Source organism: Mustela putorius, unplaced genomic scaffold (genome assembly GCF_011764305.1).
Source record: "Mustela putorius furo isolate JIRA1106 unplaced genomic scaffold, ASM1176430v1.1 tig00003853_pilon_pilon_pilon, whole genome shotgun sequence".
NCBI lineage: Eukaryota > Metazoa > Chordata > Mammalia > Carnivora > Mustelidae > Mustela > Mustela putorius.
In genome coordinates, this window is record NW_025422005.1 from 40,146,763 (window position 1) to 40,164,531 (window position 17,769).

At 35.5% G+C, this 17,769-nt stretch overlaps 1 protein-coding gene across 1 annotated transcript in view; it reads right to left on the reverse strand.

Moving 5' to 3' along the window:
- FAF1 (Fas associated factor 1) overlaps nt 1-17,769 on the reverse strand; it is a 480,711-nt gene that overhangs the window by 338,136 nt on the left and 124,806 nt on the right. Inside the window, exon 4 of the mRNA XM_045064498.1 lies at nt 11,920-12,122. Coding sequence (XP_044920433.1) covers nt 11,920-12,122 — 203 coding nt within the window. The remainder of the gene's footprint in view (nt 1-11,919; nt 12,123-17,769) is intronic.

The following is a 17,769-nucleotide window of genomic DNA, read 5'->3' on the forward strand; positions in this document are numbered from 1 at the left end:
AGCACTATCTACTTTCATAATAGAAATTATTTCACTAGAAAGATCACGAGTTCTAGATTCAGTTTAAGACTGAATTTATGATTTAGGAATTCTCTGAGCTTCAGTTTACTCATCTTTGAAACAGGGATAACAATGACTGCCTCATGGTATTGTTTTAAGTGTTGTATAGGAACCAAGTAGAGTGAGCATAGTGGCTGGTGTATAACAGGTAATATGATTATTTTATGTGTGTGTGTCTGTGTGTGTGTGTATGTGTGTTTGTGTCTGTATTAAAAAATGAATAAAGGGGGGCTCGGTGGGTTGGGCCGCTGCCTTCGGCTCAGGTCATGCATGATCTCGGGGTCCTGGGATCGAGTTCCCCGTCGGGCTCTCTGCTTCCCTCTCTCTGTCTGCCTGCCTCTCTGTCTACTTGTGATCTCTCTCTGTCAAATAAATAAATTTTTAAAAAAATCTAAAAGAAAAAAAAAGTGAATAAAGAGGCACCTGGGTGACTCAGTCAGTTAAGCACCTGCCTTCAGCTCAGGTCATGATCCCAGTGTCCTGGGATCAAGTATCGCATCATACTCTTTGCTCAGCAGGGAGCCTCCTTATCCCCCTCCTTGTGCATGTGCGCACTCTCTCTCTCTCGCTCTCTCTCTCTCTCACAGACAGATAGGTAGATAGATAAATAAATAATTTTTTTTCAAAAGTCATCTTAGAGTCTTTCAAAGGCAGGTGATAGGGAATTATCAGAGGAAGAGGAGACTGAAAGATAAGTGGTACAAAATAAGATGTTAGAAAACATCCTAAGTCTGTGCTTCTGATCTTCATTTCTTTGTTTTGAAGACAACAACAACAACAAAAAAATGACATGAGTGATAAAAGTAGTTGAAGGAAAAAGTAATTTTAAATAAAGCTTAAAAACTTTTTATAAAATGGTAACCTTAAACTCTATACCAAACTGCTAAGAGCAGAGACTTAATAATGACAGAAGGGGGAAAATATGCCTCTCAGAAAAAAGATTTTTACTGAAAATATAGTATTTAGAAATGTGAAGCTAGGTTAAAGACATGAATTCCTAACACATGAATAAAAAATAACTATGCACATTAAGGCCCAAATTGAGATGCTCTTATTTAGGTACTGAAATGATCTTATAAATAATTTGGGGAGTGCACAATTGTTAGCATGGAGGCAATAAATATCAGTTTGCGGATGGACCAAAGAACAAAGCAACTAATGCACAACATTTGCAAACACACGCCCCCCCCCCAACAAATGTAAGCTATGATCAATCCTCTTGTCATTTCAGGCTTACAACATGTATAAGACAAGTAAGACTGCTACTCTTTCTCTCCTTTCACATGCACTAATAACAACAAAAATCATTTATATAGTGGTTATTATTCATAAAGGGTGGCTGAACATAGAGGGGTAAAGGCATATGCCAAAAATTACATAGTTAATCTGAGTTACAGAGTCAAGACAGGAAACTAAGTTCATAGATTCAAGACAAAAACTAGTTTGAAATATCCTAAACCACTTTTTAGCCTCAAAATGCGCTTGCTAAATGTTTTAACTCTTTCTATACTCAATCTGACTCATTTAAACTAGAATGTTATCCAATATAATAAAAGCACGTTTCAGAAAGTAATTAAAAACAGAAAAGAAAATGAGGCAAATGGTTAAACAAATGACAGTTTTTCTATTTTCCATTCCAGAAATGAAACTAAGGCTATGCTGAATAGGCCCAGCAAAAGTAGATTTGCTGGCAGCACTGATTCAACAAACTTAATTGAAAAAATACCTGTATGTTAGGTTAAATCCAGTGCTATATATTATAGGCATAAAAATACACAATAATTCCTATCCTCGAGATCATACTACTTCACACTAGATGGTATTTTATAGAAAAAACAGTGTCTTAAAATACTTCTTTAAATTTATTCAAGAAACCTCAGAAGGATTCTGTAATAAAACAAAACTGCAGAAATAAACAAATAAATAAATAACAGACTAAAAATATTAACAGACCAATATAATTACCACTAGGTGTCACTGTGATACAAAGTTGTTGGCTGCCTTTAGGCTTTCTTTACACACTGCAGAGCCTTCCTGATAATAACAAAACTGGATCTTATTTAGAATCTCTTTGCATTTTAACATTTATATATATACAGAGAAAAATTACTATTTATCCAATTTCTTAATAACAGTAAGTTGGACTATGTATACAAAGTATTTAACAATTATATTTCAGGTCACCTAAACTTTACAGAACATATTTTTAAATTTTCCTCTGGTAAATATTTTAATAAATAAACAAATACATACATATGCTTATTTACTGAACTATTTATTTTCTCAGCAGATATTGCTCTGTGCTAATCACCGTGCTTGCAGAATTTAAATAAGATCTAGTCTCTCAGTTTGAGAAGTTAACATTGACAAAGGAAACCTGAAAAACAAAGAAAGAGTAAGATGTTTTGAAATCCACAAATGAGGGGCGCCTGGGTGGCTCAGTGGGTTAAACCTCTGAATTCAGCTTGGGTCCTGATCTCAGGGTCCTGGGATAGAGCCCTGTGTCTGGCTCTCTGCTCAGCAGGGAGCCTGCTTCTTCCTCTCTCTCTGCCTGCCTCTCTGCCTACTTGTGATCTCTGCCTGTCAAATAGATAAATAAAATCTTTAGGGGGAAAAAAAGATCCATGAATAAATCAACTTAACTTTTTCCATGGAGGTTAGGAAAGGCTTCATAAAGGAGAGATATTTACATGTAATATTAGAATATGTGAGTTTTCTCACACAGGAGGGGCAAATCAAATAGAATATAGGAAATAAAGAACCACTGAAAGATGTATAATAAGATTTACTTTCTAGAAACATCACTATAGGACAAGTATGTAATACAGACTAGAGAAATAAAGAAAATGAAAGAATAGAAATCGGAGGAATTGCGTTAATAATTCATGAAAGAGGGGCACCTGGGTAGTTCAGTCATTAAGCATCTGCCTTTGGCTCAGGTCAAGATCCCAGGGTCCTGGGACTGAGCCCTGCATTGGGCTCCCTGTTCAGTGGGAAGCCTGCTTCTCCCTCTCCCACTTGCCCCTGCTTCTGTTCCCTCTCTTGCTCTGTCTCTCTCTGTCAAATAAATAAATAAAGTCTTTTAAAAATAAAATAATTCATGAAAGAGATTAACTCTTGAACTGTAACAGAGGTCATAAAAATGAAGGAAGAATTCATATAATATTACTATAAAACAGAACTTAATCAACCAAATGCAGTGAAAGAAGAAAAAATTTTCCATTAAGTCCCAAATATCTCTGCACATAACTTCCACAGTGATGCATATTAACAAACTTAACAGTGAACACAGAAAAGACGCATGATATGATTCTTTGGCATGCAATTCAATTCATAAAAACTGGAATAATTAGAAGGAGAAGCTTTGAGTTGTACCATATCAGTATATAATCTCTTTTGAATCATATTTTATTTCTATGTTTATAACTATTTCATTTGTTTTCAAACAGAATGATGACTTGACTTTCTACTCTTTAAGTCTGCTTTTACAATTAATTATAAAGCCAACAGATTAACAAATGTGTTTTCTGGAAATTCTATCACATGTTTTTATAACAAAGCTATAAAACAGTTTCACAGACTATCCTCCAGACTCAGACAGAATTAAAGTAGGACATTAACATCCCGAGAAGCCAGCATTTCTGATCACCATCTTTGAAATAAGAAGGGATTTCACTCCAACTGAGTAAACCAATGAAAAGCGTGGTTCAAGTGATCCATTTATTTTCACCATATACCAAATATTCCAACAAAAAGAATCACGTCACTTTGAAATGAGACATTGTTAACTACTCAGCCACGTGATACAAAATAGCAGTTCAAATCTATTTAATATATGACTTCTTTCCAGTTTTTTAAAAACAGATAAAAATCTGAGATAATTTTAATTAAAAGAAATAGTGTGATGTGGTACTGAATTCTTTGCCCTATAATAAATATATTCATCACTAAACTAGGAAAGTAAAGTCAAGTCTAGTAAAACCCTATATAAGGGGTTTCCTACTAACACACCAAGGATGCCTTAGCAATATTACTGAAAATCTATATGAACAATAAGCAGGACCAAATCTGATTAATTACTATTGTAAAAATAAATAAAACTATTTTTCAAATATCAGTAGATATGTTTTGGTAATTATAAAATTATAAATTCGTTTTAAATATCAACTTAGAGATAGAAAGTTATTAAAAAAAAAAAAAAAAGAACCAAGCATACTTCGAAGCTAAAGAATATAATAACTGAATTGAAAAGTCACTAAAGGGGCTCAACAACAGACTTGATCAACCAGAATAAAGAATATGTAAACCTGAAGACAAGTCATTTGAAATTATCCAGTCAGAAGAGAAAAAAGAAAAAAGGCAAGAGAAAGAGTGAAAAAAGCCAGAGGACTAATGGGAAACCATTAAAGGACCAATACAGGCATTATGGGAGTTGCAGAAAATAAGGCAAAGGAGCAGAAGGCTTATTTGAAGAAATAATAGTGAACACATCCTGGGGTAGGAAACAGATTCATAAAGCATAAAGGACCCAAAAAATAATAATCACATTAAAATCAAGTTGTTGAATTAAAGGACAAAAAGGAATTTGAAAGCAACTAGTGTAAAGTTCATCACATAAAGGGAGCTCCCAGTATCAGCAGATTTTTAACTAAAACTTTGCAGGCCAGAGGGGATAAAATGATATATTAAAAGTGCTGAAAGAATAAAGCTAACAAACAAGAATACTATATTCAGGAAACCTGTTCTTCATCTATTAAGGACAAATAAAAAATTTCCCCAGATAAACAAAAGCTGAGAAAGTTCAACACTGCTTTAAAAGAAACACTAAAGTGAGTACTCCAGTTGTAACAAAAGGATACTAAATATCAACACAGGAGTATAAAGCTGTCAATGGTAAATATATAGACAACTACAAAACACTCTAGGCAAGTACAGAATACTGTAACAGTAGTGATTAATCACTTAATCTGGTACAGAAGCTAAAAGACAAAAGCATACAAAATAAGTATAACTATAAAATGCTAATGGTAGGGCGCCTGGGTGGCTCAGTGGGTTGGGCCGCTGCCTTCAGCTCAGGTCATGATCTCAGGGTCCTGGGATCGAGTCCCGCATCGGGCTCTCTGCTCAGCGGGGGGCCTGCTTCCCTTCCTCTCTCTGTGATCTCTTCCCTTCCTCTCTCCTACTGTGATCTCTCTCTGTCAAATTAATAAATAAAATCTTTAAAAAAAAATGCTAATGGTAAATATGAAAGGATGTAATTTGTGGTATCAATAATGAAGGGAAAAAATAAAGACTAGTTTTACTGGTGACTTAAGTCAGCAGGTTAAAATAGATTATTAAAACTATGTCTTATGTAAGCTCCCATGGTAACTGCAAAGATAACAGAGAAGATTAGAAGATAGAAAGAACACAGCTACAGAAGATACACACATACACACACACACGTATACACACACACACACACAAAATGGAACAAAGATCAAAGCATGATACTACAAAAAAAAAAATCAATGAACACAAAGACGGAAAGAGAAAGGAACAAAAGCCACAAGACAAAGGAAATAATAAACAAAATAAAGATAGTAAGTCCTTTCCTACCAGTAATTACTTTAAATGTAATTGGATAAAACTCTGTAGACAGAAAAAAAAAAAAAGGCTGAATGGATTAAAAAAAAAAGTACAACTATATGTATCTACAAGAGATTCACTTGAGATTCATGGACACACAGAATGATGGAAGGATAGAAAAAAATATTCTAGGGGTGCCTGGGTGGCTCAGTGGGTTAAAGCCTCTGCCTTCAGCTCAGGTCATGATCCCAGGGTCCTGCTTGGCAGGGAGCCTGCTTCCTCCTCTCTCTCTCTCTCTGCCTACTTGTGATCTCTGTCAAATAAAATCTTTAAAAGAAAAAAATATTCTATGCAAATGGTAACCAAAGCAGAACATGGTGGCCACACTTACATGGACTAAATAGAGTCTAAGTCAAAAACTTTCACAAGAGAGAAAGGACATAATATAATGGTAAAAGAGTCAATTCACTAGGAAGATGTAACAATTATATACACATGTACCCAACATCAAAGCACACAATATATGAAGCAAACAATGACAGAGCTGAGGGGAGAAACACACAACAACATGATAATAGTAGGGGATTTCAATAATTGACAAAACTTCCATACAGAAGATCAATAAGCAAACATAAGACTCGAACAACACTGTACAACAAATGAACCTAACAGACACATACAAAATGTTACACTAAAAAGCAGCAAAATACAAGCACACATGAAACATTCTCAAGAGTAGATGCCATGTTAAGTTGTAAATCAGTCATAATGAATTTAAGAAGAAGGAAGCAAAAGGAAACTACTATAGATTTTTAGTTTCATTATACTATAGTAGGAAAACATTCTTGATATGATTTCAATCTTCTTAAATCTATTAAGACTTGTTTGAGACCTGGGGCACCTAGGTGGCTCAGTTGGTTAAGCAACCAACACTTGATTTTGGCTCAGCTCATGATCAGGGCCATGAAATCAAGCCCTATTTCAGGGCCCATGCTCAGCAAGGAATCTGCTTGAGATTCTCTCCCTCTTCTACTTCCCCCATGCTCTCTCTCCCAAATAAATAAACAAACCTTTAGGGGTGCCCAGGTGGCTCAGTTGCTTAGTCAGCTGCCTTTTGCTCAGGTCATGATCCTGGAGTCCTGGCACTGAGTCCCACATCAGACTCCCTGCTCAGCACAGAATCTGCTTCTTCCTCTGCCCCTCCTCATGCTCACACACACTCTCTCTCCCAAATAAATAAATAAAAATCTTTAGAATAGAAATAAATCTTTAAAAAAAGAAAAAAAAAAGACTTGTGTGTGATCTAACATGTCATCTATCCTGGAAAATTCTGGAATTAAACAACTTATGCTTAAACAACCAAAAGATCAAAGAAAAAAATCAAAAGAGAAATTAAAAAACATCTGGAGACATATGCAAACAAAAATACAACACACCAAAGAGAAAACTTCAGGGATGTAGGAAAAGCAGGAAAGTTTATAGCAGTAAATGCCTACATTTATTAAAAAAAAAAAAAAAAAAACAAGAAAGATTTAATAAACAACTTAATATACCTCAAGTAACTTTTAAAAAAGGAAAAAGCTAGGCTCAAAGTTAGAAAAAGGGAGGAAATAATAAAGATTAGAGCAGAAATTAAAAGAGAATAGAAAAAATAATTTTAAAAAATCAGCAAAACTAGAATTGATATTAGAAAAGATCAAGAAAACTGATAAACTTTTAGCCTAAACTAAGAAAATAAAGAAGACTCAGTAAAAGCAGAAAGGAAGAAGGAGCCATTACAATTGATGTCACAGAAATAATATGAATATAGACTACTAGGCACAATTATATGCCAACAAATGGGATAACCTGGTAGAAATGGGTAAATTCATAGAAACGTATCACCTACAAAGACTGAATCTGAAGAAACAGAAAATCTAAATAAATCTATAACTAGTAAAGAGACTGAATCAGTAATGAACTTCCCAAAAAAGAAAAATTCAGTACCAGGTGGTTTCAAAAGAGAATGTTACCAAACATCTGAAGAAAAATTAATATAACTCTTTCTCAAACTAATCCCCAAAATTAGAAAGAACACTTCCAAATTCATTTTATGAAGTCATTATTACCCTGATGTCAAAGCCAAACAGGGACACTAAAAGAACAAGAATAAAAACTATAAGCCAACATTACCCTGATGAACATGAATGCAAAAATCTTCAACAAAATATTAGAAAGCCAAATTCAACAGGACATTAAAAAGATCATACACCATAACCAAATGAAATTTACATATGTGAGGGAAAGATGGTTCAACATATGGAATCCATCAATCAATGTGATACACCATATTAACAAAATGAAGAGAAAACTGTTACAAGATCATCTCAATAGATGCCAAAAAAGCATTCAACAAAATTCAACACCATTTCATGATAAAAATATGCAAACCAGAAATAGAAGAAAATTACCGCAACATAATAAAGGCTATATATGAAATGTCCACAGCTAATATCATACCCAATGGTGAAAACTAAAATCTTTTCCTCTAAAGATCATGAACAATGCAAGAATGCCCATTGTTGCCACTTTTATTCATCAGAATATCTGAAGTCCTCACCAGAGCAATTGGGGAATAAAAAGAAAGAAAAGGCATCCAAATCAGAAAGCAAGAAAGAAAAGGCATCCAAATCAGAAAGCAAGAAATAAAATTATGTTTCAAATATTATATGTAGAAAACCCTAAGATTCCATTTTTTAAAAAGTGATGGAAATAACAAGCAAATTTAGCAAAGTTACAAGATACAAAATTAATACCCCAAAACTAGCTATATTTCTCTACATGAACAACAAACAATCTAAAAAGGAAACTAATAAAACAATCTCATTTACAATACCATCAAAAACAATAATACTCAGGAATAAACTTAACCAAGAAAGCAAGATTTGTACAATGAAAGCAAAAAACAGTGTTAAAGTACAGAAGAAACAAATGAAAAGACATCACATGTTCATGGATTGAAAGACTTAATACTGTTAAAATATCTATGCCATCCAAAGCAAGCTACAGATTCAGTATGATCCGTATCAAAATCCCAAAGGCATCTTTGCAGACATTTTTGCAGAAAACAGTGTTATAATTTATAAGGAACCACAAAGGATCCAATATAGCCAAAACAATCTCGAGAAAGAAAAATGAAGCTGATGGCCTCATACTTTCTGAAATCAAAACATTTTACAAAGTAATCAAGACAGTACCTACTGGCATAAAGAAAAACATACGGAGCAATGGAACAGAATAGCAAGTCCAGAAATTAATCCAGGCAAATGGGTCAAATAATTTGACAAGAATGCCAAGTCTACACAATGGAGAAAGGATAGTCTTTTTAATAAATGGTGTGGAGGGGGAAACTGGGTTTCTACAGGCAAAAGGTTGGACCCTTATTCCATATACAAAACTTGACTTAAAACGGATTAAAGACTCAAACACAAGTTCTGAAACTATAAAAGCCATAGAAGAAAATATAAAGCAAAAGCTTCACACATTGGTCCTGGCAATGATTTCATGGATATGATTCCAGAAGCAAAGACAACAAAAGTAAAATAGACAACTGGGACTAGATTAAACTAAAAAGCTTTTTTAGCGCAGCAAAGGAAACAGTCAATGAGATTGTAAAGGAGAAAATATCTGCAAAGCATGTATTTGATAAGGAGTTGATATTCAAAATAAAGAAAAGTAAATAACCTAATTTAAAGATGGGTAAAGGCCCTGAATAAGCATTTCTCTAAAGAAGACATACAAATAACCAACAAGTATACGAGAAGATGCTCAATGTTGCTAATGAACATAAAATAGCAAGTGCTGGCAAGGATGTGGAAAAATTGGAATGCCTATGCATTTTATATTGGTGGGAATGTTAAAATGGTGCATGCATTATGGAAAAGAATATGGACATTCCCCCAAAAAATAAAAAAGAACCAAATACAATCCAATAGCTCCACATTTGTGTATTTACCCCCCAAAAATTGCAAGTAGGATCTTGAGGTATTTGCAAACCCATGTTCACTGCAGCGTTATTCATAATATCCAAGAGGTGAAAACAAGCTAAATGTCCATGGATGAGTGAATGGATAAAGAAAATGTAGTATATACATACAATGGATTACTATTCAGCATTTAAAAAGAAGAAGAAAATCTTGTAATATGCTACCACATGGATGAAACTTAAGGATATTATGCTTAGGGAAATAAGCCAGACACAGAAGGACAAACACTGTATGATTCCACTTATTATGATATATTTATAGTAGTCAAACTCATCTAAGCAGAAAGTAGAATGCTGGTTGCCAAGGGCTGATAGAAGGGAAAAATGGAGGTTGCCATTTGATGGATACAGTTTTAATTACATAAGATGAAAAAGTTCTAGAGATCTGCTGTACAACAATGTGCATGCATATAGTTAACAATTGTACATTTAAAAATTTGTTAAAAGGATACATATCATATTATGTGCTTTTTTTTTTTTTTTAGCACAATTGAAGGAAAAAAGGGAGGAGTGGGAATGAGCATGGGAAAAAAATGAATGGACTAATGAAATCTGGGCAGAAGGAGATACATGTACAAAGGCCCTGAGTGAGCTAATAACCTATTCAAGAACTTGAAACAACACTAAAACAACTTAGGCATGGTGAACAAGGATGAAAGTGGTAACAAATGAAAACCAGAGATGTAGCAGGAGCCTGACCAGCCAGGGACATAGAGACCATGATGAAAGATTTTAATTTCATCCTAAATCAACAGAAAGTTTCTAAATGGCTTTAACTAAAGGAATAACAATCTGATTAGTGTTTGAGAATGACCAATATTCTAACAGTTTTGCCTTTCTCTGCAATGTACCTCTTCTTCTCCCCCCGCCTTTTTTTTTTAAAGTAGGCTCCATGCCCAGCTTGGAGCCCAGTGCAGGGCTTTTTCTCACAATCCTGAGATCAAGACCTGAGCTGAGATCAAGAGTCAGATGCTTTACCTACTAAACCACACAGGGGCCCCTGTAATATACCTCAAGTAAAATAATTAAATAAAATTAGGCAAGAATCTTCCTTTATTTTTTTTTTTAAAGATTTTATTTATTTGACAGAGAGAGATCACAAGTAGGCAGAGAGGCAGGCAGAGAGAGAGGAGGAAGCAGGCACCCTGCTGAGCAGAGAGCCCGATGTGGGACTCGATCCCAGGACCCTGAGATCATGACCTGAGCCGAAGGCAGCGGCTTAACCCACTGAGCCACCCAGGCGCCCAAGAATCTTCCTTTAAAAAACAAAAGCAAAATTTCAGAAATATCTGGAATTTAGATTTAAGACAAAATTACATTAATGGGTCAGATAATCTTAATCAAATATGAATACAACACAGTTTGTCTATAGTAATCTAAAAGGGGCACCTGGGTGGCTGAATTGGTTAAGCATCTGCCTTAGGTTCAGATCATGATCCCACAGTCCTGGGATCCAGCCCCACATCAGGGTCCTCCTGCCCACCTCTGCTCCTCTGCCTGCCTCTCTGCCTGCTTGTGCTCTCTCTGTCAAATAAATAAATAAAATCCTTAAAAAAGAAAGGAAGCGGGGCACCTGGGTGGCTCAGTTAAAGCCTCTGCCTTCAGCTCAGGTCATGATCCCAAGGTCCTGGGATCAAGCCCCGCAACGGGCTCTCCACTCAGCGAGAAGCCTGCTTCCCCTACCCCATCTGCCTGCCTCTCTGCCTACTTGTGATCTGTCAAATAAATAAATAAAATCTTTAAAAAAAAAAAGAAGAAGAAGTAGAAGAAAGGAAGGGGGGAAGGACAAGGGGAAAGGAAAGGAATCGGGTAAAATCTATCCAATAATGGCAGCCATACACTTTAAGTTTCCTTTGAAAGTATAGTATTGAAGCAATTATTCAACTGGCAGTTATTCAACTGGCAGGTAGAAGGAATGATAGAAACATGTCTTATTTCTGATCTCTCATTAACCATAGCATAAAAACAGAATAAATTTCAGCTATAAAGTACAACACACAATATATTTAAAAGTTTGATTTGCATCTGCCCTAAAACAGCATCTTATACCAGTCCATGTAAGTGAACAAAAGAATTATTCTCAAACTTGCCTCAGTATCAACACAGTATTTCAAAATGAAGCACAATTATCTGTATGGAAAATATCAGTTTCAATTTGCCTTTTTTCCCTTCTTATTGGCAGTCAACTCAAAAGAAAAGAATATAAACTAAATGTTTACCTAGTGAGTTGTTTATTTATGAAGGCTTTATGCTAGGAAAAACCTTACCAACAGTACAGCTGTCTTCAAGTACCACATCAACATTTCTGTCTCTGTACTCAACCCTGAAGTCCAGCATCCGAGGCTGCCGTTCTACAATTTGCCTAGATGGCATTACAGGTCGAAATGCTGAAGAGGAAGAGGGAGCAGGAGCTGAATCTGGGTGACTTGGATCAAATGCAGGTCCTGGTATAGTCTCACCTCCATAGTCACTGAAATATTGACATAAAAAAAAAGATTATCATCAATCAAATCCTTACAGATTACCACTAAGGACTCATTCCATACTTGGCTTGTATTGGTTTTCCAATCAAATTTACCTACCTATGCATCAAGGCCTAACTAAAGTTTTACTTCCTCCACAAAATCTTCCCTAGCAACTGAAAGCCACTACTACTCTCCCTCCCATCTTTGTCTTTCTATGTCTATTAGCAGTATCATACATATCATTTAGCATTTAATCAGATTTTTGCCTTATATTGTTATGATGTTATTAGAGCATTAATTTCTGTGAATTAAGAAGTGTCTTCTTCATTCACTTTCATTTGCTCACTGAAAGATTTGATTAGCTCTACTTTCCACAAAACTCAGAAATTAAGCATTCTTAAATCTCCATTCTATCATACTCCTCAGTCTTAAAAGATTATTTTTTCCCTGCTTTGCATAGAAAGCAGATGCCATCAAGATGAAATTCCCTTACTTTTTTGACAACAAACCACCAACTAACCAGCAACTCTTTTTCTCTTTCTGTAAAACAGGGGCAACATCATTCTATCTAAAACCATCTTCTAATTAGCTTTACATTATGGCATACTTTTCCTTTCCAGTATCTTCAACATCACCTTCTCTTCTAGATTCTTCTCAATGACACTTAAACATGTTGAAATCTTAAAAAATAAAAATACAATCTTTGTTCTGCCCACTTAATAGTTATCTCATCTGTTAAAAGGGAATATTAATTATACTTGTAGGGATTAAGTCAGATAAATGCAAGAAAAGCTTAGCACACTGCCTGGTACCTGGTAAGATCTCAAACTCAAACTCTCCAAAGTTTAACTCATTTATGTCTCCCCAAGCATGATCCTCCCTCCATTATTCCTCGTATCAGCTATCCAAGCCAGAAACTGCTGGCCATTATCCTTGATAACTTCTTCTCTCACAACTCCCATATCTAGTCAGTCCTTTCAATTTTACCATCTAAAAATCTTTTAGTTAAGTTATCCACCTTTCCCCTCTGAAGCTGACACACTACCACATGCCACAAGCACCTCTTGCACAGGCAGATACAATAGCCTCCTAACTAATGATTGTTCCCTTGCTCCCTTGCATGTCATTCCTCACCATCACAAAAATGAAATTATAGAAATGTCTTCATGTCATTTTCTTCAATATTCCCCTCTGCTCTTCATACAGAGCTAAAGAGGTGTATAAGTCCCTATATGATCCAAATCCTATCTACCTCCCCAGCCTTAGCTTGTGCTAGGCTATCTCCAATCTCTTTATGTTAACAGCCACAACAGCCTTTCATTTCTTCTGTCTCACCTTGATCCTTCTCATTTCATAGGGGAACACAGATTATTCCTTCTAAGCATGTTCTTTCTTTCCCATCTCATCCCAATATCCATCTTTCTTCTAGCTAATTATATTTAGCCTTCATATCTCAGATTTAATGTTTTTCAACTCAGAGCATGTTTTACTACCTCCGACTGGTTCTAATTCCTCAACACTACCAATTATAATTGATATTAATCATTTGACATTTAAGACCCCCCCAGAGAATAGAAGTTCCAGAAGGGCAAAGTTCACATTTGTTCATTTAATGGCTGTATCCTCTTCCTGGAGCTCAAGATTTTACAGAGAAAATGCTTAAATATTTAACAAACCAGTGAGTAAAGGAATAATTATTAAAGAATTTGATTTTTTTCTCACTTAGTTTATCATATATAGTCACTTCTTTTTCCCCTCACAGGGAGAAGTAAAGAAGAAAAGAACATAAAGAATGCTTCCATTGAAACGTCATTATTGCACGTTATGTTCCACCACCACCAAAACTACAAGCTCAGTTCTAAAACATCTTTTTTCTCACTCTAAATTTAAGGGAAAAAACAACAGATTGGAAATCTGCACAGGAACAACAAAAACAAGAACGACCAAAAACCCACAAGTAAGTACTAGTCTTATGAAAACTCAGAAGAAAATATTTACATTTACTTCACACTTTTGCTCTGATTAGTGTTTACCAAATTTAGATTACAAAATTGATTTTGTGCATTGTGCTTGTCTTTTAAACAATAGGACAGGATAGGATAGGATACAAATGATTAGTACATGGCACTTAATAGTTAGAACCAAGTATTGTTTCCCAAAACTTTTGATTCTGATAAATATTTGCATATGTGCGTTTTGGATTCCAAATATTTCTCATTGTAGGTAATAATGATGAGAGTTCAGATACTCTAGTAATCACTGATCCAAAGGCAAAAATCTACACTTTCTCCCAGTTGTTAGATTCAAGAAAAGTAATCTTAGAAGTAAGACATAGAAAAGAAAATATCCAAAGCAGGAAAGAATATCACTGTTGGAATCCACTGTTGAAGTACCAATGAAGAGAATCTGTACAATGATATTTAATATCTCTAATTTTGTCACAACTTCTAGGAATCTCGGAAAAATAGCTAACATTAACAGGCTGGTCCCTGACTTACTGTTTTCTTAATTTCTCTTAATTTCTCAAAATTCATCCTTCTATTGTCTATTCTAGCATTCTGCAAAATTCTATTTGTCCTTTGGTGTATGTTTCCCCAATAGATTCTGTAAATAGGGGATACTAGATAGAGATCATTTGTTAGGAAGAGAGAACGAAAGCCTTCCTTCTTCCTTATTTGCATATATTTCTATCAGTATCATCCTATAGCTTTTAGTCTCCTGGCTTTTTTCAGCATTCATATAACCAGATTTCTGACAACCCCTCAGACACCAATAGCAGCTAGATAGTGTGCATTCCACAGCTACCTGATCCTAACTCGGGTCTAACAGGCTCCTCAGAGCTTGAAAGTTCTGTTAATCCCTTGACCAAGACCTGAGAGTGGTAACTTCCTGAAGCAGTTACTGTATATAGGTTACTTCAGTTTTACTTTATTGCTCTTTTAGTTCTCCACACCTGTGTAACCAATTCTACATTAAACTTGAAATACCCGATATTTATTTATTTATTTATTTATTTATTACATTAAACTTGAAATACCCGATATTCATTTATTCATTCATTCATTCATTTATTTATTTATTTATTGGTAATGGAGGTGTCCCAGAAATGGGATTCAGTTACTGGTTTGATTGTGTCCTTGACCTTCAATATACTGATGAGCTCCATGGCAGTGGAAAATGGGATACTAGTGAGCATGCACTGGCATAATGATTAAATTATCACTTATGATTAAATTATCACTTATAGTTCATTATGATCATATACCTATTAAAACAAGTGCCTAAAGGGACAAATGATTATTTGACTTGGCCATTATGGTGGCAATAATGACAAAATAAAGACTTTGAGCTGGCTGCTTCTGACTCTAATGGAAAGCTTAAACAGAAGAAAATGACACACTTAGGGCTATTAACGTTCAGTTCAAGCCATGACAAGAAAGCTAAAGCTTTTGAAGTAGCACTTTATTATTTCCCATCCTCCGGGTATGATCCTACTGAGAATCACACACAAAATTTAATTTTGCAGCTTAAATAACTACAGTGGAAGCTGAGTACATGTACTTTCTAAGTTTCTTTTGTGAATATTACAACACTGTTTTAGAAAGAGTGGGACCCTAAAATGTGGAATAGGGATACCCGAGTAGATTCAGAAGAAGGTTACAAACTTGAACTCAGAGTCTCTCCCAGCCTTTTTTGTAAAGACAAACAACTCCCCCTCTCATGACTGAGGTTAGTCTCCTCTTGCTTGAAAACTGGCAATGCTCTTACTTGAGACTGCTGCCTTTGAAAAGGGATGCCTATTGTCAAAACCTACCCCCACCATTCCTTACTACGTCTAAAATTAGATCTAGGCATGCTCCAAGAGAATAAGTACAATGTCTTAACTGAGAGAAGGCTTATATCCAAAATTATAAGATTTGGATACATCAAAAAACTAGGGAATAGGTAAGGAAATCAATTTGAAGTGAATTTGACCAAAAGAGTTTGGATAGGGCCAAATATAACATGTTTGCTTAAGCAGCTGTAAGTCCTCTAATACTATGCTTGTTGACTGAATGAAACTTAAGTCCCAAAGGAGTCTAAATTTAATGAGGATGAAATGCCCAAACTTTCCTGGCAAAATGTAGAAGAAATCCTGATGCTTAGAAAAATAAGAATGCTCAAGTGGATTTCCATGTACAATCTAAACATACATACATCCTCCTACTACATCATCCATGAGGTCCCAGAGGACACTGCACTAAAGCATTAAGAAATACAGTAGTAAGGGAAAGTCTGCATTCTTGAAAAACTGTAGTGGCTGTCTTCCATAGGTTGAGGAGATGACACGGAGTAAGTTTCCTTAATGAGTATGAGATCCCAAAGTGCTCAGTTCAAATGGCAGAATTTAGTAAGAAAAAGGTGGGAGTAATTATGTTAATGGACAGCACAGACAAGACGTGGCAATCAGAAGATTTCAACCTTCAGAGATCTTTAGAGGTGTTTAACTGAACGGGATTATTATGATTATTATTCCCCCACCCCCAACCCTGAGAGAGCATGCACAAGCGTGGTGGGGGAGAAAGAGAGAATCCTAAACAGGCTCCATGCCCAGCCCAAGAGGGCTCAATCTCATAATCCTGAGAGATCACAATCTGAGCCTAAAATCAAAAGTAGGACCCTTAACCAATCGAGTCACCCAGGCGCCCCAGAACACGATTATTTCTAAGGAAGCAAATTAAAAGTCAACTGACTAAAATACTACTTGATCTAAAAACATCAGAAATCCTAGATCTGATAGCCTAAAACCTAATGTCTGTAACTGCAGCAGAGACTCATACTCACTCCCAGTTTCCAAACACAAATTGTTTCACAGACATAAAGTCCCTGATTCCCACAAGCACAATGCAACAGAGCCACATGTATGTATCAGAAATTTTCCTCTAAGACTTCTCCTAATGGGCCTGTAGCCATTTATTAGGGTGTTTGTGTAATGATAAAAGGAAAATATCTAAATTTTTATGGGGTTACTACATGCTAACTCTAAACTGATACTAATTCCTGGGGATATAAAAATGGAAGATAATGGTGGTAAGGGAAGTTTGGGCTGAAATCCACTCATACCATGTTGAAACAATCTGTGAACCGACCCTGCAACAACTTCTCTGGATTCTGAATGCATAATTGAAAGAGACATACTCAGTAACTCGCAGACATCCCATATTTGCTTCCTAATCCATGGAGTTAGGGTTACTATGTAGGAAAGATTGATTTGTAGCAAGAAGCAACTGATCTTGCATATACTTTTTTACTCTATATTAATTTGCAATCACCAAGATAAGCATTTTACTTTTTACCCAGCAGGGTAAACAAAATACCTTCACTGTCCTTTTCAGAAGATTATGTCAACTCTCCTCTAGCATTATCAATCTAGCCTGGAGAGATCTTGATCACCCAGACATTCCACAGAAAAAAACATTACATTGATAACAATGTGAACAAATCCTGAAGAGAAAAGTAGCAAGTATTTGAATGCTTTGTTAAGACACATTTATGATAGAGATTAGAAGATACATGCCTCAAAAATGCAGGGGAGAACCTGCCAGCATGGTGAGGTTTCTGGGGTCTAATGATTACAAGCAAGTCAAGGTAAAAGGCCAGCTGCTGTATCTT